Genomic DNA, 20,473 nt, shown 5'->3' on the forward strand with positions numbered 1-20,473 from the left:
AGAGCAAAAGGATTATTTAGAGGGTCTCCACCCACGGCAGGCTCTCTTTACTTCCTGTCTCTGCTGGCAAACAGACTCGTCTCATGATGTGAGTGAAATTTTACCACCTGACACCTGGCCTTTTCTTACTTGTATATTCTCAATCCTTAGCCTTTAATAAACCTCTAAAAATATAATACTCCTTGCAGAGAGAAACCAATTTCTACCTGCCTCAGTCTCCCCGAATTTTAATCTTTACACAGGTATTTCATTCATGTTACTAATTCTATCATATGAAGAAACCATCACTTAAATCTCTTTTTGGATCAGACTCCCATTATTTTTCTCTACTTTTGTCATCATCAGATTGATGTTTAAAATAAGAGTAAATAGGAGTGTGATGTGTAACTATGGTCAAGTGTATAGAAAATGCACAATAGTTAAAGTGACTATATAACACTTCCTAAGATAATTAACAGAAAAAATTATTCCTCAACTGCATCAAAACAGAAATTTGAACATAGTACTGACCCAAGAAAGATGATCCGAAATGTAAAATATAATCACAGAATCAGTACAAGTAGGGATGGTAACTGGTAATTATGAGTCAACTTATTAAAAAGCAGGATCTTAAGAAACTCTTGAGAATGTAAAATCAAAATTCTACGAATGAAAATTCAATCTTAGATCATAAAACCTTTTGTAATGCCTGGGAAGGCTTAAGTTTATAAAATTGCCTAGTCTTAGTATGTCACAATTTGCTAGCAAAAGTTGACAAGTTCTAACAATCAAGCATTTTAAGGAATTGATTAAAGAGTTTCAGTGTATTAAAGGCATACACTAGTTTTTCAATGAAATAACAAGGAAACCAGAAAGAGTTTTCAGAGCCATGATTTCTAACAACTGATCCTTATACCAGGATGAATTCTAAATTAAAAAAAATTAAATAAAACTTATGGAATGACATACATTGTCTATGTGTGAATCCTGGAAAATTGCTCTAGCCTGTGATTGGCAAGATTTGCCATTTGAGGTAACAGTTTTGGGGCTGTCACTACTAATATTTTGAGTCTTGAGTTCACTTACAGTTGTATGATGAGTCCTTGGTCATGAAGTTGTAAACCTTAAAATTTCTTAGACTTATAAATGTTGGAAATTTCACCATTGGGAAATTTCATACTTGAAAAATTCCCTATTGATAGTGGGTCTTGGCTATTGGAATGTGAACCCCATTGGCATGGGAGGTTCCTCCTCCTCCCTTCTTAAGATTACTTTAGGACAGAAACCTTTTGCTGAACAATGGAAAGGACTTTGACCTATGCTTAAGCATAGAACAGGAATTTCTTTGAGTCATGATTGATTTTAGAATTGATACAATGGAGATACTTGGAATGACAGAACCAAGTCTTGGAAATTGCAATCTCCACCCTACTCAGGGTAACAGGATTTAGGAAGGGCTGCAGCATAGATCAAAATTTAATTATTCCAATCTCTACCCTACTCAGGGTAACAGGATTTAGGAAGGGCTGTAGCAAAAGATCAAGATTTAATTATTTGAGAATATGACCTCCAACAGACATGTGCAAAGCCACAGACCTCTGGGCGGTCCTGGGTTAAACTAGAGCCACCATTGGCACAGGGGAGACATCAACAGTGATTGGTAGATGTGAGAACTGAGGGGAGGGAACTTGGATGGTTTCCTTAAAGATAGAGGGGTCTGAGGACTGAGGGGGTTGGTTGGAGAGTTTTGGCTCTGAGTGGTTGGAGAGGTGCTCTGAGAAGCTTGCTCTGAAGGAAGCTGGAGGTGGAGGCCTCTGAGACTGTTTCTCCATTTTGGTCATGTGAGTAATAGGGACTGATCTCCTTTCTTTGCCCCAGCTATCTAAGGGCTTGGGCCTTTTGGCCCAGCCTAAACAGAAGGGGTATTTAAGCCCTATTCCCTTTTCTCCCCTTTCTCTCTCTCTCTCTATCTCTAATTCCTTTCTTCTTCCTGTTTGTAATTAAACTCTATAAAAGGTTGACGGCTGACTTGAGTTTTCATTTAGGAATTACATAGCTGAATTCCTTGGCGACCTTAAATTAATATATATCAGTCTTTTAAAGTGATTTCCTTGTCACAAAGTCAATAACCCACCATTCCAGAGAAACGTATTCAACTAGGAACGTCCTGGATTACAGAGCCTGTGGGACATGTTATTGATAAATGGGGCCCTGAAGTCACATTCAATGCTTTAAAGGTTGAAAAAATTTTTAAAAAGAAGAATAAGACTCTCTACAAAACACTTGAGGATCAGCCAAAGGCAGCTCAATCATTATATCCAGCCATGAATCAAAACACACCTTTAATAGAAGAGAAGGGAATGACACTTCCCTATCAAAATAGAATTCTAGTTCTTTTTCCTTCTTATATTATGGCAACTTCCTGTAGTCTTGGCTGCAAATGGATAAGTGAAATATTACTGCATTCTGTCCTACAGACTTGTGGGATACAAATTACTTTAAATTGGACCTATACAAAGGCCTATTTTGAATTTTTTTCCTTATATTTTTTGTTGTTTTTCTCTTCTTTTGATAATTGACTCATACACCCCCATAACTGAACATTGCATCCTGAGCTAAACTGGATGTCTTTTAACACCTACTTCAGGGGGGATTGTATTTTAATTTAAAATGCAAGATTTTTTATTTTTTTGTTTGAGATTGTATTTTTATAAAAATCCAAGATTTTGATTTTGTTCGAGAAAAGATATTCAAGGAAGAAGCTTGTTAACTCCTGAATTCAGAGAATGAATGAACTGTTGCAGAAAGATGCCAGAAAACCTACACAACAGCAAGAAGATCAAGAATGAACTTTGGATATGGTTGATTGAACTGAAGTTTGATTGAACATTTATTGTAAATGTACACATTTATGCCAAAAAGGACTGCCCCTCATTTGGCCTTCTGTCAATGTGCCTAGCAAAACATTGGTTTTGCTTGCTTGCTTTCTTTTCTATTCCTCCCTCACTACTGTAATTTCCTCTTAAGAAAACTGAATATTGCATACATCTGTAGTTAGAAGTGTGTTTAGAACTACAAGATGATGATGTTAAATGATCAATGGGGAGACCAATCTCCAAATGATCATCAGGGGGGATTGTGAATCTTAAACTTTCTCAGACTCTACCTTGGAACAGTTGGTTAAGGCTATTCCCCACTTTAAACAATGGAGGTACTTGATCAGGAATGCATTGGGAACTTTAACATTACTTCCACCCATACTTAGACAGTGCCTTAGGGGAAGATAAAAGTTGTAAACTCCTGATGGAACAATGAAAAAGTCCCTAACTCATACTTATCGTGAGGTCAAAACCTGACGCTAGGTCTATTTTTAGATCTAATACAAAAGGGTGCTAAGTACCTATGAAAGTCAAATTAATCATTAAAAGGTCAAGCAATTTACAAAGGGCAAGCTTAGCAAAGAGGTGTGAAGTACTCAGAAAATATAATCTACCCAGAGAAGGTAAGAACTAAATAGTGGTGAAAACTAAGAATGGGCAGTCCTAGGAAAAGCGTCTACTGTGATTGGTAGATGTGAAAATTTAGGGGACTTGACACAAGAGAAAATTTTCTTTAAAAGGAAGGAGCTTGAGGCCTCTGAACTTAGTTCAGCTTTGGAAGCTGATTTGTAGGTCAGGAGTTCAGAAGTTGAGGGTTTCAGTGAAGGACTGGAGTTTTACTTGGGACAAATCTTGTGGTGAGTTGATAAAAGACTGACTAGTCTCTCTTAAAAGAGAAAGGCCTAGGCCAATGTCCTAGGCCCTTTCTTACTATTTCCTCTTACTCTGTCTCTCTCCCTTCCCTTAATTCCTTCATTTGTATTAATTAAAATCTCCATGAAACCCAGCTGACTTGGGTATTTCATATTTGGGAATTTTTCCCATGACGACCATTTATTTTTGATTTAACTCAAGACACTAAAAATTATCTTTACAGTTTTGGCAATTCAAAGTCTTGAAAACCACATTTTCTCGGTCACATGGATTTGACTCCAAAGTAACATAATCTGACATCATTATTGATTGTGTATTTGTGTTCTGGATCCTGATAAGAGAATGCCTGTCCTGGATTGCACCTATTTCATACTGCTGGGTAAGGAAATTCTCATTGAGGCTCTTCTGAAGGTCTTCTCAACAGGCTGGTCAAGGGGGAATCATTCATCGCCTCCATATCACTGATCATGAACCATGTGATCATGTAGGATCCTTTAGAGAAGTCACCGTGAGGGCCATTTTAGGGAGAGTGAGGCCCAGGTAGGCCACTAACTGTGCCACAGACATCCATTATGATAGTAGAACATGGGCCGTAGTACTGGAAGAGATGGAGTTTGGGGTATCAGAATATTCAACAATTCAGGACATCAAAGACTTCTGTGGAAGGAATCACAGCTCAGGTGTGTGTCCTCATCTGAGGAAGCGGAAGGCCCTGCAGGAGGAGCCGGGCTCCCTGGGAATGGCGGGGGACTCACTGGCCTGAGGAGATCCAGGAAACAAGCTCGGCCCGTCCAGGGGCCCTTTGAGCCTGGCAAGATTCATGCCAACTCCGGGCTCCCCGAGGACTGTGGCCCAGAGAGCCTCCTGTGGCCTCGGGAGTCAGAGAGCTCTGGAGGATTCAGTCCATTTTCTTCTCTTAACCTCCTGCTGAACTCAGGACATGGGATCAAAGGTTCCAACCCTCTGACCAAACCCCAATGCCTGTTTGCTGTGTCCTCAGTGCCTTCCAGCCTGGTAATGACTCTGCTAAAGGTCTGTCAGACACCCAGGAAACTCCTGCCCCACGTCTCCGGGGGATCTTGGCTCTAGGAGGGCTGGGGGGCACCTGCAGCTTCCTCTGATCACAACTAGTTTGGATCTTCAGCTCAGAGACGACTCTGATCCTCACAATATTTTCCATGGAGGGAACAACACAGATGAACTGCAGGATCCCACCAGGCCGGGCAGAGCCAGGGGTCTCCCGGGTCAGATGGCCGCCCTGGCCCTGACGGGCCTTCAGGAACCAGAAGTGCTCTTTGATGCCACCTTCATGCCAGGCTCCTGCCTCACTGGCTCCCCAGCTCCCACCAGGGCCTGCTCTCCTCCCTGGGGCCGCTCTCCTCAGCCAGCCCAGCCCACTCCCCTGGCACCCCTCTGCCCATCCTGATGCCAGCCCTGCCAGGCTCTTTCCTCCTGGGGCTGGGGAAGCCCAATGCTGTCTGTCACCCCCCATTCCCCAGCTCCTCCCACTGAGGCCCTCCTGTGGCCAGGGGGGACGGGCTGTCAGCAGGGCATGTGGGGGAGAAGCTCAGGGCCTGCCCTGGAGGCTGCCTTTGCTGTGAGGACAGAACAAGGTGCTGGATGTGCTCAGCAGTGCCCACCCCTCCCCCACTTCTTCTTACTGTCTAATAAGGCCCAAAGGCCTGGCGAAGGCTGACCCACTGCCTGACCCAGGAAGCAGCCCCATGGCTGGTCCTCTGGCCTGGAGGAGGAGCCTGGCTGGAGCCCTTCTCAGCTGACCTTCCAGCCCTGCCTGCAAGCAGTGAGGGCGCCCCTGGAGGCCTGGCAGGGACCCAGCTCTGAGTTCTGCTGGATTCCAGCCTGGCCCGGGGAGGGGCTGCACTCACCTGGGAGGGGGGCCTCGGGGTCCCGGGGGCCATTCCTCTGGCTGCGGGCTCTCTGCGGGGCCACACGGGGGTCCTTCAGGGGGTGGCAGCCTGAGGGGGAGAGACTTCCTCTGTGTGCGCTTGGGGGGGAAAGAAAGAGGGGGAGGGTCAGAGGGGCTCCCAGGCCCTTCCCTGGCCTCAGGGCAGACTCTCCCCTACAGGGGGCAACAGGGAGCCTCCGGCTGGGAGAGGGCCTCAGACTGGCCAGGAAGAAGCCCCGGCCGGTCTGCCGCCATCTCTGGCCTCATTCCATTCAGAAACTGCACAGGGTGCACTGGGGAAGCCTGCTGGGGGGAGGGGTTACTGGGGAATGGGGGGGCTGGAGGGGGAGAGAAGGGCATCAGGTAAGGGAGGGAGAGAGCGGGCTGGTATTTCTTCAGCACCCAAGACCAGGGCACCTCCCGTGGCATGTAGGCACGGGCAGCTCCCACCCCTAAAGCACCATGACCAGGCTCAGACTGGCTGCTTCTCCCCTTGGCGGGTTAAGACCAGGACATACCCCGGGGGCAGGAGCCGGACTAGCATCTCCCCCATCCTGGGAATGCACCCCCTCCCACAGCTGGTTCCTGGCTCTGGGGCCAGCTGCCCCTTCTCTCCCCTGCGGGAGGAACAAAGTCCCGCTATGGCCCCGGATCCAGTCAGAGCCGCTCAGACTTCCATGTTTGTTCCTTTTTTGTGGGCCTTTAAAGCGAAGGATATACACTGAGACAGCCCCTCCCCCCACTAGGAGCATATACACTGAGGCTCCAGGCTTCAGCCCCGCCTCACGTGTTGCACATGCGCAGATCATAAATGAGGGCCTGGTCCACCGGGGTCTTCCCCAGCCACAGGAGTTTCTGACCAGAAAGTCCTAACTGCCACAGCAGGGAGCCCCGGCCCCGCCCCTCCCCCTCTCACCTAGCAAAGGTCCAAGAAGCAGCTATACACCTTCCGGGAGCTGAGACCACTCAAATGAAGTTCTCAGCATGCCCCGAGGCTGCTACAGGGAGGAGCCAAAAATAGGGAGGAGTCAGGGAACCAGCATTCTGGGAAATGGAGTCATCTACTGAGGAGGGCTAGGGCTTGCATGATGTCATGACAGGGGCATTCTGGGAAATGGAGTCGTCCTACCTGGGCGCCTGGGTGTAGAGGGCTGGTGGGGGAGGGGTATATATATGTATTGTGCCCCATCCTGGGGGCTGCAGCCCTTTTCTCCCACCCTCATTTCGTCTTCCTGCCCTGCCGGCTGCTTTTTTCTTAGCCCAGAATCTGCCTCAGGATGCAGCCTGGCACACAGCAGGTGCCTAATAAGTGTCTCTTGACTGGCTGATCAACCCATGGGTCTCTGCTCCCCAGGGCCTGGGGAGGGGGCGCTAGGATCCCCCCTGATGGCATGGGCATCGTAGCCCCAAACTCAGGCGAAGTGTAAGCAGGGCAGTCCTTGGCTCCCTTCTGTCCTCGTGACTCCTAACCCAGAGCATCTGACAACTCCTGAGAGGACTCTCCTCCTTGGACCCTCCTTTAGATTTGAGATGGGCAGAGAGAAGCACCTCCAGGCTGCACCTCGCCTCCGTCAGACTGTGTCTCAGACATCCATCTGCCCCCTACACTGTGAGGGCGACCCCGATGTCTCCAGGCAGAGCCCTGAGTGTTTACCTCACTGGGGTCACCATGACTCGGCAGCCCTTCTACACTGTTGTAGAGTCTCAAATCCCCAGAACTGATGTCCTCCCCAGGAGCGGCTCCCGCTCTGGCAGCCCACCCTGCTACCCTCCTGGCCATGCGCAACATTACTTTCTAAATTAATAAATTTCTCCTTTTGTTTTTAAGCTAAGTTTCGGCGCTTGCATTCTTGCAAAGGATATCCCTCCTGAACCCCAGCGGTTCAACTTTAGTACCCTAAAACACTGACAGAAAAGGAAACTGAGGCAGAGGGCAGCAACTGACAACCCAGGCCCCCTTCCCACAGGTTCCCCTCCTTCAGGAATCTCTCTGATCATCCTGCTACTCCTGCTTTGGGGAGACCCCAGAGGCTCCCCAAAGGAGGGGCCAAAACTCTCCCTAGGTGGAGGAATGGGGTGACTCAGGGGCTGACCTCCGGGCATGGAACCCCCAAGATCTGTACTCAAACCTGGCCTCAGACACTGTCCAGCAGGGGAAGCCTGGCCAAGAACCTTTCCCAGCCTTTACCTCAGTTTCCCCCATTGTGAGAACCAGAGAATAAGAGCCTGAGCCCAGGGGCTGTGGGGAAGGTGGTCCAGAGAGGATCTGGGGGGAAGCAGATGCTTCCTCGGGGTCTTCTGAGGCTCTGGGATGCTGAGGAGGGTCTCCTTTGGCAGGGGCATGGCAGCCCCAGAAACCCAGGCAAACTATTATTAGGGAAATTCCTTTGTCCTTGGGCCCTGGACTCCAAACCCAAAACATCAGACCTGGAGGATCAGCCCCCCCTGATTGTCCCATGGACTTGTCTCCTTGAGCCCCTCCCCCAGTCCACAAGGCCCAGAGACCCTTTAGAGGGCTGGGGAAGGCCTAGGAACCCCCTCCTGCCCTTTGGGAAGCCACAGAAGGCAGCAGCAGCCCCTGAGCCCAGGCTCTGAGCCCTGATGGACAGAGGACAGTCTGGGGGTGTCTGTGTGTCTCAGGGCGGCTGGGCTCAGGCTGCTCAGGCCTGGCTGCTTCTCCCCTCCTTTGGGGCTTTCTGGGCAGAGGCTGGGAGGCTTTGCCTCTCCTCCTGCAGCCCACTGGACAGGAGAGGAAACTGAGGCAAGCAGGCTAACGTGACTTGTCCAGGGTCCTGCAGGGGGAGATCTCAGGCCTCCCTGACTCCAGGCCCTGAGCTCTAGCAGGCCCTGAGGGGCTAAAAGGCCTGGAAGGGCTTCTCTCCCTGGAGGATTCTTCCCTTGCTGGCCTCAGGCCCGGGGCTGCTGCTCTGAATTCCTCTCTGCTGTCTCTGGGGCTCCGGAGGGGAGAATACACAGGCCTGGGCTGGGCATGGCCTGCCCTCCCCTGGGATGGGGGCGTTGGGGGCCCCCCCAGGCCCTTCCCTGGATTCCAGCCTCTCCTTCCAGGCTTTGGGCCCAACCAGGCTGAGCTGGGAGGCAGCCCTAAAGGGAGGCCCATCGGGGGAGGCAGCAGGGGGGGGTCCAGCACCCTCTGGGGGCCCTCCGAGGCCTGCCAGCCCCCAAGAGCCCAGGAGGAGCTCTTTCCTGCAGGCACCCCAGGCCCGGCCCCCAGAAAAACAGAGCCACCAAGGCAGGCCCCGGGACAGGCCTCGGAGCCTGGGACACCCTGGGGCTGGGGGGAGCCCGTGCCTGGGGATGCCCGCAGAACCGAAGAGCTCGGGCTCTCCTCCCCCGCCTGAGGGAGGAGCAGAGAAAGCGGGGACGGGCGCCCCAGGGGCCCGGCAAAGGGGCTGGGAGAGGCCTCAGTCCCAGAAGAGAAGCCCAGAAACCCGGAGAGGGTCCTTCAGGCGAGCCGGCTCTCCCAGCTCCCTCCTGGGAGCTCGGGGGGACTGGGCGGCCTCGGCTTCCCTCGGGGCCCGGGGCCAGGCTGGGAGCTTCCGGAAGACGAGCTCCCCCGAGAGGAAGCCAGGCCGGCACAGCCCCGTCGGGTCACGGGGATTCTGCCGCGGAACGGAACAGGGGCCAGAAGGCGGGTCCTGGGAAGAGGCTGAGGGGGCCCCCCTTTGCCCACAGCGGGAGGAGTCGAGGCTACCAGGGTACAATTAGCCTCTCTGGCACCCTCCCCACCGGCAGAGGCCGGGACAGCAGCCGGAAGACAGCACTCGGAAGACGGCGCGGTGGAGGCTGGGGCAGGGGCAGGGTAAGAAACCCCAGCATAGGAGCACTCAGCCTGGAGGAACAGCAGAGAAAGAGGGAGGAAATTCTCTCGCCTGGGGCGGGGCCCGTGTCGGTGTGGCAAAACGGGCTCCATCTGGGGGTGTGGCCTGGGCAGGGGGCGGGGCTGGCTTGGGGGCGGGCTCTGAGGATTTTAAACTAGGCTTTTCCGGGTTCTTTACCTTGGCTTTCCCCGTCCCGGATTCCGGTGGCGCTGGGCTCCTGCACAGCTTGTCCTATCCCCAAGGAGGTGAGGCCCCTGTTCCTGTGGGCGGGCTCTGGAAAGGAGCCGCCCCGCCCCCACCCGAACTCTATTCTTTCCACCCCTCCTCCCCTTCACTTCCTCCTTCTCTCCCTCGCTCCATCCCTCTCCCGCTCCCCAAGTCGCTGCTCTCACTTGCCTGCCCCCAGAGAACCACAGTTCCCCCACTTGCCCCTCCCCTAAGCCCCATCCTGTCCCACTCTTCCCTCTCCCTTCCTCCTTCTGTTTCCCGCTCCCCAAATCCTTGTTCTCATGTGGCTACCACCAGGGACTCCCCCTTCCTCCAGACCCCTCCCCTGCCTCCCTACATTTCTGGGGCTTCTCCCCTTGCACAAGAGCCTCTGACGCTAGCACAGTTCAGCTCCTCTTTCCCATGAGCCTCTCTGGCACCCAGAACCCAGAAGGTCACCCTCTGGGCGCTTCAGGGCTTCTGGGGCTGACCTGAGAGCAGGGAGCAAAGGAGCTCCCCCACCCCCATTGGGGGTGGTTCTGGGATCTTCCTGGAAGGAGGGGCTGAGCCCCCTCATCCATATCTTTTCCCTTCCAGCTGCCTTCTGGGAACCCTCCGATCTGTGATGGAGAGCCTGGACGAGTGTGGAGAGGGCACCGGGCTAGAGCCCTGCAAGACCCCCATGTAAGCAGCAGCCTCTCCCCTGGCCTCAGGCCCCAGGTGTAGACACTCCTCTCTCCTGACAAGGAGGCTCAGGCCCCAGGTGTAGACGCTCCTCTCTCTCTAGGGCTCCAAAGTCACTTTCATTTCCCTTTTTGAACTCAAACCCTTCCCTGAAGCCCCCCCTGGGGCTCCTGCTGGGCCTCCTCTTCAGGACAACCTGCAGCTCCTTCCTGGTTGGCCGCATTTTCCCTGTGGATGGCAGGTTCCGCCCCCCCCCCCCCCCTCCCATTCTCCTGGGCCGAGAAGTCGGGTCTCTTTTGGGCCCAGCACGTGCCCAGGCCCAATTGGGAGGCTTCAGGCCAGGCTGGGGAAGCCAGAATGGCGAGGCCCAGAGGAAGGAGGACGTCCAGGAAGCAGGAGCAGCTGATCTCGAGGCCGGGTTCTGGGTTCTGGGCTCCACCGAGGGCCAGGCTAGGACAGCCCACCGTCAGCTGGCATCGAGGCCTTGAAGGCCAGAATCAGGCCCGAGTGCAGGACACGGACAAGAAGGGCTCCTGAGCAGATGCAGAGGACACACTTCCAGGCAGGACGGGATCCCCCATGGCTGCTCCAGCCCACTCTGGCTCCAGCCATTGTCCTAAAATGGCGCCTGACCCCGTGTCCCCCTCAGCCTGGGTTCTGCTCTCTCGACAGCCCAACAGAGACTCCTTTGGGCCTTCACAGGCCTCCACAGCCTGGCTGCCTCCCCATGTCCAGGCCTCCATCACCTCCTCCTCCTGTATTCTTCCAGGCAGCCTGAGGCCTTGGTGGAGGCCCTCCATCACCCCCATGTCCCGTCTCTTGGTGTCCCCATCCGGTTCCTCAGTGCCTGGCATGTGCTTGGCCCCTCACAAGTGCCTGTTGCTGGTTCTGCTGCCTTTGGGAGATGTCCAAAGGGGAAGCTGAGCTGTTGAGTGGGAGGCAGCATGGCCTGCTGGGAAGGGCTGTGGACGGGCCTGGAGTCAGGGAGGGGACCAGCTCTGACCCTGTCTATGTGACCATGAACAACCCCCCCCACCCTTCTGAGCCTCAGTTTGCTCATCTGTAAATAGGGACAAGGAGGACTTGCCTTCCCGAGGGGATGGTGAGAGAAGTGTTGGCCAGACCTTGGCTGTCACCAGTCATGTGCATGGCGTCTCCCCATTAGACTGGGGGCTCCTTGAGGCCAGGCTCTGTGTTGGCCCTTCTTTGTATGCCCAGGGCTTGGCCCAGAGCCTGGCACAGGACAGACTCTCCCTCAGTGCTGGCTGACTAGTCAGTGGCTGTTCTGTGTGTCCTGACTCAGAATCCAGGCCAGCCTGAGGGTGGGAGCCCAGGCTGGGGTCCGAATCAGCCCTTGTCCTTCCTGCCCACTTGCCTTCCCCTCCCAGGGCCCTCTGGGCTGTGGTCCCGGGCTGAGCCCATTTATATGTTGTTTCAGGCCTACGTGACGTTCAAGGATGTGGCCGTGGACTTCACCTGGGAGGAGTGGAGGCTCCTGGACCCTCCCCAGAAGGAACTGTTCTGGGAGGTGATGCTGGAGAACTACAGGAACCTGGTCTGCCTGGGTGAGGAGGGCTCTTCTGGGCCTTGGGATCTGCCCATGGAAGGGGATCTGCTTCCTTCTCCTGGGCCCTGTCCAGGGTGCAGCTGGGATTCTCTGGCCTGTAATGGCCTGAGCACTTCTTATGCTAACCAGGCCAAAAGCCAGGCTGAAAGGCTCTCGTTTTGTTTGTCTAGCAATGTAGGGCTTTACTGCATGGTCCCAGCCCAGCTCTGCTCCCTCAGACCACAGGGACCTTCTCAAGGCTCAGGGGAAGTACTTGAAGTCAGCCAAACTCCCAATACCTCAGTATTGAATGGATCGAATGAGCCCTTGTCTTTCAGAACCCCCCTCCATTCCTTGTTCCAGTCCTGTGTCTTCCCAGGAAAACAAACCAGAGCAGCCTTGAGATGTTTTCTCTAAGCAGCTCCATGGCACCCAGGCTCTATACTAGCTTGTTCCTAAGGGCCTGGGAGATCATCCTCCCTCTTCATCTCTTTGTCCTTTCCCATGACTAGGCCTTGCTGATTCAAACAAGGATGTGATGATGTCTAAGCTGGAGTCAGGGGAACCACATTGGATTCCAACTGGTGGTGTCCTAAGAAGCTGCTGGCCAGGTGAGTGAGGGAGTGGATGAGTGCCTGACCCTGGTGCGGACACAACAACCCATACACAGCTCTGCTGGTCATTCATCTCTCACTCTCACACAGAGAGAATGGGCTCCTGGGTGATCCCCTCAGTGACCTTCTGGGCCAGGAACTCCTCTCTCTGCCACAGATCCCACATAGAATTCCTTCCTGCCTCCTCCACTTTGAATCATTTTGCCTCAAAAGGTATGGATACAAATGACCAGGTTCTGCTGGTACCTTCATAGTATGGGAAAGAAATTCCACTGTGGGTGGAGCTCTGGGTTCTTTTAATCTTTTGTGGAAAGCAAAATGGAATTCTTCAGTGTCAGAGCTACACATGAATTCTTTTCCTTAGACCCCCTGATCATATTCTCATGACTCCTTCCAGAGGTCTAATTCAGGTGAAGATTTTGCCAGGTTTGTGTGTCCTTTTACAGCCCTTCCTTGTTGGCCTTGAGAGCTTTTCCTGACCTGGCCCTTCCTTGGGCTCTTCTTTTTAAATCCTTACCTTGTGTCTTAAATTGTTGCTAAGTACTGCTTCTGAGGCAGTCTTGTGTGTCCATGTCTTTGTCTATAATGGATATAAGCAGTATACATACACATGTATAGACACATATGTTCCAGGTTACGTTCATACATGGTGTAGGGCAGTCAGCAGTCATCCCCACCTGCAGTGATTCTGAGGTCCCTGCATCAGTTTTCCCACCTTCAGCTAATTTAATATTATTGACCCATATCAAAGGATAAGCTTGGTGAATGCAAAGAAATTTTAGAAGACACATCAACTGATTTCCATTTACATGAAAACAAGGACAGTGTTTGTAGCAGCCTGATTATTGGGTCAAATGACGCCTAGACAAAAGCTGATTCATCCAAGGAAAAGCTCTGTTCATATTCTTTCTTTCAGGTTGGGAATCGAGGCTGCAGACCAAGGAGTCAGCTCCCAAGATGAGTATTTCTGTGAAAGTCTTATCCCAGGAAAAGTCCTTGGAGGATGATCTAAGAATCTGCAAGATGGAGAAAGCCTGGGAGTGTGATGGCAGGTTGAAGAAAAAGGAGAGCATGGAGGGGAAACCTTCTAGAAGAATAAAAATAATCCAAGCAGAACCTCCCAATGAGGCTGGAGGCTCTGCATATGATAAATACAGTCAGACCCCTAGCCCAGAGCCAGACCTTTTTCCACAACAGGGAGCATCTGTAGTTATGCAGGGCCAGAAAGGAGATAACCAGAGAGGGCGTTCCACCATGTATTTGAACCAAGGACAAAGAGATCAAATCCATTCCAGGAAGAAACGTCGTAATAAGGTTACAAAATGTCAGAAAGTGCTGGGCCATGATTTGGGCTCCATAAAAAAACGTGGAATTCTTTCTGAAGAGACAGTTCATGAAACGGGGAATTCATTCCCTCGTATTAATGAATGTGGTCCACACCAGACAACCGATAGGAGAAAAAAGTGTAATGAGTTAACTAAATGGAGGAAGACAGTTTGTGCTGAACTTTACTCTCGTTGTCAGAGTAGAGAGAGACGGTACAAATGCAGTGAATGTGGAAAGGCCTTCCAGAAAAAGGAGCATCTTAAAATACATTACAGAATTCATACTGGAGAGAAACCTTTTAAATGCAGTGACTGTGGGAAAGCCTTTTCTAGGAGCACAAGCCTAACTTTACATCAGAGATCTCATACTGGAGAGAAACCATATGCATGCAATGAATGTGGGAAGACATTCCGGTCAAGCTCTCACCTTTCAGGACACAGGAGGAGAACTCATGAAGGATTAAGACTTCATGAATGCAGTGTATGTGGGAAAGCATTCTCTGGGAAGTATGATCTTAGTAATCACAGTAGAATTCATACTGGCGAGAGACCTTTCAAATGCAGTGAATGTGGGAAGGCCTTTTACAGTAACTCAGATCTTACCAGGCATAATAGGATTCATACTAGAAAGAAATCTTTTCAATGTAACATTTGTGGGGAAGGTTTTCTCTGGAGAAGCTGACTGACCCTACACCAGACAATTCACACTGGAGAGATGAGAGAGACTGGCTCTACCAAATAATTGAAGGGACCCCAGGACAGGGTGGGGGAGATGAGAAAATAGGTTTGGGTTAAGGAGGGCCAGAGATAAGCTGGTAGCTAATCAAGGCAAAGTTTATTGATTATGCTTTCCATTATATGGAGAGTCTGAAACAAGCTTAGGTAAGCTTTTCACATTCACAATGGAAGGTAATGATGTACAGGTTTGGTACAAAGGGTTTGGTTTATCTCATTGAATCTAGACAGTTTTCTGTAAGCTGATAAATGTGGCTTAATTAAGTGGCTTAGTTAAGACTCATCAGTCTTGAGGAGGCTTGCCAACTCCAGGAATTGTTCTGACATGAACTGTTCTTTTGGCTTGTCCCCAAGTCATGGATTCTGTGACTTGGGTCCTCAGGGTGGTCCTTTGTGTTCTTCATGCTCCATTGTTCACAAGGGTCCTCTACCACATATGTCTGTTGCTTCTGGCTTGATGACTAGGTGGATCTACAACCCTTCATTTACTGTGTAAATAAAGGGAAAAGCCTCAACCCCCATGTTATATAATTCTATAAAAAACTGATAGTTCTGGGATGGATGATGTTCCTTTCAAATGCAGTATGGTATAGAAATAGAATGGTATTTCTTTTTTTTTTTTCTGATCAGTTTGCCTAGTCTCTGTTTACTCTAAAAAGAATAATTTTCCCAGCTTTGTTAGTGACTTGGAAGAGAACCAACATTATCGTCATAGGTAACATTTTTTTTTACACTGTCATAACCAATTTACCTTAAGCTTTTAGTTCATAGTAAAAATCATAAAACGTATTTTCAGTTTTTGTAGACTCATGCTTGCACAAAGTACATGTTTTGGTAATACTCAATATATTACTAGTTAGTAAAAAATTTTATTTTTTTAAGTAATTATACATATGACACGTGAACTGGAGATTAATCAGAGTCTTGGTGGTCTAAAGTCATTGTTAAAATAGTTTTTGAGTCTGCTTTGTCTAAAAATTTGGAAACGTTTACAATTTGCATTTGGTGTACAGACACATTCTAGATTTTTTCCATGAAATGTATAATCTTTCATTAATGATATTTCTATCTAGGCATTTGAGTAGTTTATTCAATTGCTATTGTTTATTTAAATTATTCTCTTTTATAGATATGTACCATTTTAAAAATATCTATTTACTTTTGGCTTTGGTTGGAGTATTTTTTATACCAGATCAAAATTTTATGAAGCTACCTTAGGTTTTAATTTTCTGTTAACTGTGAAGAACGGATTAATGTTTGTAGAAAATTCTAAGTCTTATAAAGATTAACTCTCCCCTGATTGTGAAAATGAAATTAACTCCCCTGCCCACTTTTAGATTTAATCACCAAAAGTGTAAACACCCTACTTAAAGTTGAGTGGAGATATCTGCCCATTTTTAGACTTAATCACCAAAACTTATAAACATCCTACTTAATCATTTAGTGGGAAAGTCTGAGACCCACGTGTGCAATAGTAGGTGACAAATCAGAATCAAACTGACAGCCCCTGGGCTGTCCTAAAGCAAAGCTTCAGCTGTGATTGGTAGATGTAAAATTAGAGGAAGGCACAGGAAGTAACACAAAAGGAAGTGTCTTTTAAAGGGAGCTATAACTTCCTGTGGAAGAGATTCATCTGAGATTCGAGAGGAGAATGGTCTTGAGATCCTCAGAGAGGACTTCAACTTCTTCTGAGTTCGAGTTAGAGGTTGAAGAAGATTCCACTAAGTGGACCCGAGACCCTGTTCCTGGTGAGGCTGTCCTTCAATCTTTTCTTTTGGACTGACATGTGGTGAGTGAAAAAACTGAATCCTTACCTGGATTTTCTGAAGAGACTAGCCTCAAGAGTGACCCACCTCTTGAGAGAGACATCCCCAGTTCCTCAGGACTAACTCTCCCTGCTTGGGTTGAGGCAGGGACCAGGAGCAAAATACATAGTGCTTAGGCTTAGATATCTTACCCTATCCTCTCTCTCACTTCCTAACTTCATTCTTTCTATATTTTGTAAATAAATCTCTTTGGAATTAATAAAATTCCTGGTGACCTTATTCTCAAATAATTCAGTCCAACCTTTTTTATAAAGTAACTTCTTTCACCCATACAGTCTTTAGCAATATTATCTAAATTTTGTCCTGCTGGTGATTTTATCTTGGCTTCATATCCCAGTTGTAAACATTAAATTTAATGGTTGGACTTAAATTATATGAAATAATATGGTCGCTGAAATTATGAAATCTTAAGTCAGAAATTTATTTACCAAAATAGAGGGGAAACAATGAAGTAGAGAAATGTGAAAGAGGTTAGAGAAAATAGCTATACTAGTCCTCAGCCAGGAGGGCCAGTAGTGAGTAACCACAAGGCCTCCTCCAAGATGGAAGCTAGTCTCTAGGAAGGGAGTCTGCCTTTTTACTCACCCAACAAAGTAGTCCAGGAGCCACAATCTAGGATGAAGTTCCCTTGAAGACTATCTCCAGGAGACTCAACTTCAGGAGACTGCTCCAGCCCAAGGATTTCCTGGCTTTTTTGGTGGTTTCCTGGCCCACAGGGACCAATCACAATTTCCAAATTGTGCAGCCCTGCCTAGGGGCAGTGTCTGTGGTATTGACTTCTCACCTCTAAAGGTGTTACCTCTCCTCCTATGTAGTAGTTAAAGGAATTGTAGAGGATTGAAGAGATACAGGGGATAAGGAATGTTTTTTTAACAGGGAATGGAGGAGTTGAAGGGATAGAGAGAATATGGATACTAGTGAGGTAAAAGGAGAGAAATAGCCCTTGTTGAGAAGCTCTCAGAAAAATGGGATTCCAGAAAATGGGCCAACTATGATAGCTTGAGGGGATGTCTTCTCTATTGATTGATGTTGAAGATACCCCAGGGCAGATAAGCATGGACCTTCCTGAGTGACAAGCTCCCCTCCCCCAAGGTTGCCTAACAGGGGTCCAATAAGGACTGTTTATGGTTGAATGGCTGACCTTAGACTCTGCTCCCTCTATGTCCCCCTGAAATGATAGTTCTCCTCTTATCTGACTGCAGGTTATTTAACTCAAGATGAATTTAATAACAAATTTGGATTGGGAAGGTATCAGTAGAAGGAATAGAATTCACATGTTTCTGAGTTGTCACCCAGTTTGTGGGTTGCAAACCTCCCACCACTTAAGGTTAAGTAGGGGTTAGGGTTTCATGAATCAGGAAGATATTAAAGACGTATTCAATGGCTGACTCTATGGAGCAAAGTGTTCATGGACCACACATGGATATATTTCTAATATTTCATAAGATCGATTTCTGAATCCTTAAATTCACTGGGTATTAAATTTTCCTGAACCTAGAAATCAAGCCTTTACTGTGATCTGCAGTATAATGTCAAAGACCTGTACTCAGCATCTGAATGAGAGGGCGCCAGTGCTCCGAAGGAAGAATGACTTTCAAAGGAGCATTGTGTTGGTATCTGTTCCTTTATCTTGTTGTTGATGGCCAATATGATGCTAATATTACTGCCATGACACCTGTTTGATTGACATGCCGCAACCCCCATTCCTACTTTCCTGAATAAAGGCAGTTCAGCTGAGTCACTCTTGAACCTCTGACCATCTGAGGAGAAGCTGACAGGCTGACCTGATGACACCACACTTATGTCTAGTCTCTGTGTTTCTTGTTTCTCTGATTCTTCTATGTCTCATTCTGTCTAACCTATAAGTTTAATCTGTTACTTTCCAGCTACCAACCTCCTTCCACCCACACAAGAATTCTACGTATGAGCTGGACTCTACGAAAACCAAAATAAGCATATGATTTAAATATAAAAAGTGATATAAGTAAATTAGGGGAACATAAAATAGCTTACTATTTATATCTGTGGAGAAGAGGAGAATAGAGATCATTACAATATGTAAAATGGATAATTTTGATTATCATTATTTTGATAAGTTTTTGTACAAACAACCAATGCAACCAAGATTAGAAGGGAAATATCAAACTGTGGGAACATTATAATTTCTCTGATGAATGTCTCATTTCTCAACTATATAAAGAACTAAGTCAATTTTATAAGAATCTAAATCATTCCTCAGTTGATAATTGATCAAAGGATATAAATAGGCAGTTTTCAGATTAAGAAATCAAAGCTATCAATAATCATATGAAAAAAATGTTTGAAATCCCTCTTGATTTGAGAAATGCAAACTAAAACAACTCTGAAGTACCACCTCACACCTATCAGATTAACCAATATGACAGTGAAGGACAATGATTAATGTTGGAGGGCATGTGGCAAAATTGGGACACTAATACAATGCTGTTGTAGTTGTGAACTGATCCACCATTCTGGAGGACAATTTTGAATTATACCTCCCCAAAAATGAATACTTTTTGATCCAGTCATACCACTAATAGGTTAATATGCCAAAGAGATTTTTTTAAAAAATGGGTGTGTACCAAGTATTTATAGCTGCTCTTTTTGTGATGGCAAAGAATTGAAAACTAAAGCGATGTCCCTCAACTGTGAAATGATTGAAGAAACTGGTATGTGATGGTGATGGAATACTACTGAGCTATAAGGAATGATGAACAGGATGGTTTCAGAAAAAGCTAGGAATACCTAAGTGAAATAAGCAGAACCAGGAGAACATTATACTCAGCAACTTCAATATTATGTTCCAATATCAAATGTGATACTGTGAACTTTAAAATTAATCCACCCTACTTAGACATACTTTAGGGGAAGATAAAGTTCTAATCTCCTGATTGAATAATGAAAGTACTTAGTTCTCACCTTATAGTTGTAAATCTTGAAATCTCTCAGACTTGTGAATGTTAAAAATTTCCCCATCAGGGAATTCTTAATTGGAACAAATTTCCCTACTGAGAAATGTACTTAAGACTGCTTTAGGGGAAAAAAAAACTCCTTGCTAAACAAGGAAAGTACTTGGATCCATGCTTATGGTGGGGCAAGGAGTTCTTTGAGCCAGGCCTGTTTTTAGAATTGATACAATGAGATGCTAGGTACCTAAAAGGGGCGGGCAAGTTTTGTCTTAATGAGATTAGTTGACTCAGCTGTGTTTTCACTGGTTCAGATTTACTGAGGATCTTGGTTGACTTAGCAGGAATTTAGATGGGCAGTCCTTTGGAAAGCGTCTACAGTGATTAGTAGATGTAGGGACTTAGGGGAGGTGACATGGGAGAAAAACCACTATATAAGAAAAAGCAGAATCTCTTGAAGAGAGATATCCTTTTGGAGGATCTCTGATGAGTACCGCTTGGGAAGAATCTCTTGAGAGAGGCTCTGGAGAAGGGAAGCTCTTGGAGGACAATCTCTAAGGAGGTCTCCCTGGAGCTCCTCTAAGGGGACTCTGTCCCTCTGGAGGCTCTGGAGAGAGGCCCTTTGGAACAGTCTCTGGTGGGAAGGTGAAGTCAGCTGAGATGGCACTGGCCTGGTGTCAGTAAAATCCTTGTTTAGTCAGACCTTGTGGTGAGTATTAAAAAACTGACTGATTTCTCTTTTAAGACTCAGGTCTAGGACATATTGACTTGAGGCCCTTCATACTTATTCCTTTCTTACTCTCTCTTTCTTTGATTACTCATTGTATTGTTAATTAAAATCTCTATAAAACCCAATTGACTTGGGTATTTGAATAATTGGGAATATTTCCCTGGTGACCACCTTATATTTGATTTTAAAACCCAAGACACAGTAGTGAAACCTATTTCTGCGGTCAAATTTACTCACCCTCTCTTATATCTATCACAATTTATATCTTCCACTATTTTAATCACTACAGTTTAAGACCTCAACCATTTTTAAATCTCACATAGTGAAGCTAGAACTTTAAGCTAAGTCTATTTTTAGGTCTTAATACAAAAAGGTCTTAAGTAACTATAAAGATAAATTAATT

General features: G+C 47.7%; 2 protein-coding genes across 9 annotated transcripts in view; one reads left to right on the forward strand and one right to left on the reverse strand.

Moving 5' to 3' along the window:
• The window catches only part of LOC130453516 (zinc finger protein OZF-like), a 38,410-nt gene extending 28,070 nt beyond the window's left edge, over positions 1–10,340 (reverse strand). The window contains exons 1-2 of one of the 8 annotated variants that reach the window (XR_008913078.1): positions 6,156–6,495; positions 5,618–5,736 (exon numbers count right to left, since the gene is read on the reverse strand). Coding sequence is in view for 1 of the 8 variants with exons in the window: in XM_056803545.1 (XP_056659523.1) it covers positions 5,618–5,736; positions 6,156–6,190 (154 nt within the window). In the remaining 7 variants the exon portion in view is untranslated. Of the gene's footprint in view, positions 1–5,617; positions 5,737–6,155; positions 6,528–6,553; positions 8,805–9,653 lie in introns of those variants that run through there. The other 7 variants (XR_008913079.1, XM_056803543.1, XM_056803541.1 and 4 more) reach the window with 7 other exon arrangements.
• On the forward strand, positions 8,771–18,211 carry LOC103106644 (zinc finger protein 391-like). The gene is made up of 6 exons (XM_056803546.1): positions 8,771–9,457; positions 10,281–10,367; positions 11,806–11,932; positions 12,426–12,524; positions 12,618–12,740; positions 13,444–18,211. Exons 3-6 carry the CDS (start codon positions 11,899–11,901, stop codon positions 14,532–14,534), a joined length of 1,347 nt encoding a protein of 448 aa, XP_056659524.1. The 5' UTR covers positions 8,771–9,457; positions 10,281–10,367; positions 11,806–11,898; the 3' UTR covers positions 14,535–18,211.
• Positions 18,212–20,473: the final 2,262 nt, after the last annotated feature.

This window comes from Monodelphis domestica, chromosome 6 (assembly GCF_027887165.1).
Source record: "Monodelphis domestica isolate mMonDom1 chromosome 6, mMonDom1.pri, whole genome shotgun sequence".
Taxonomy (NCBI): Eukaryota; Metazoa; Chordata; class Mammalia; order Didelphimorphia; family Didelphidae; genus Monodelphis; species Monodelphis domestica.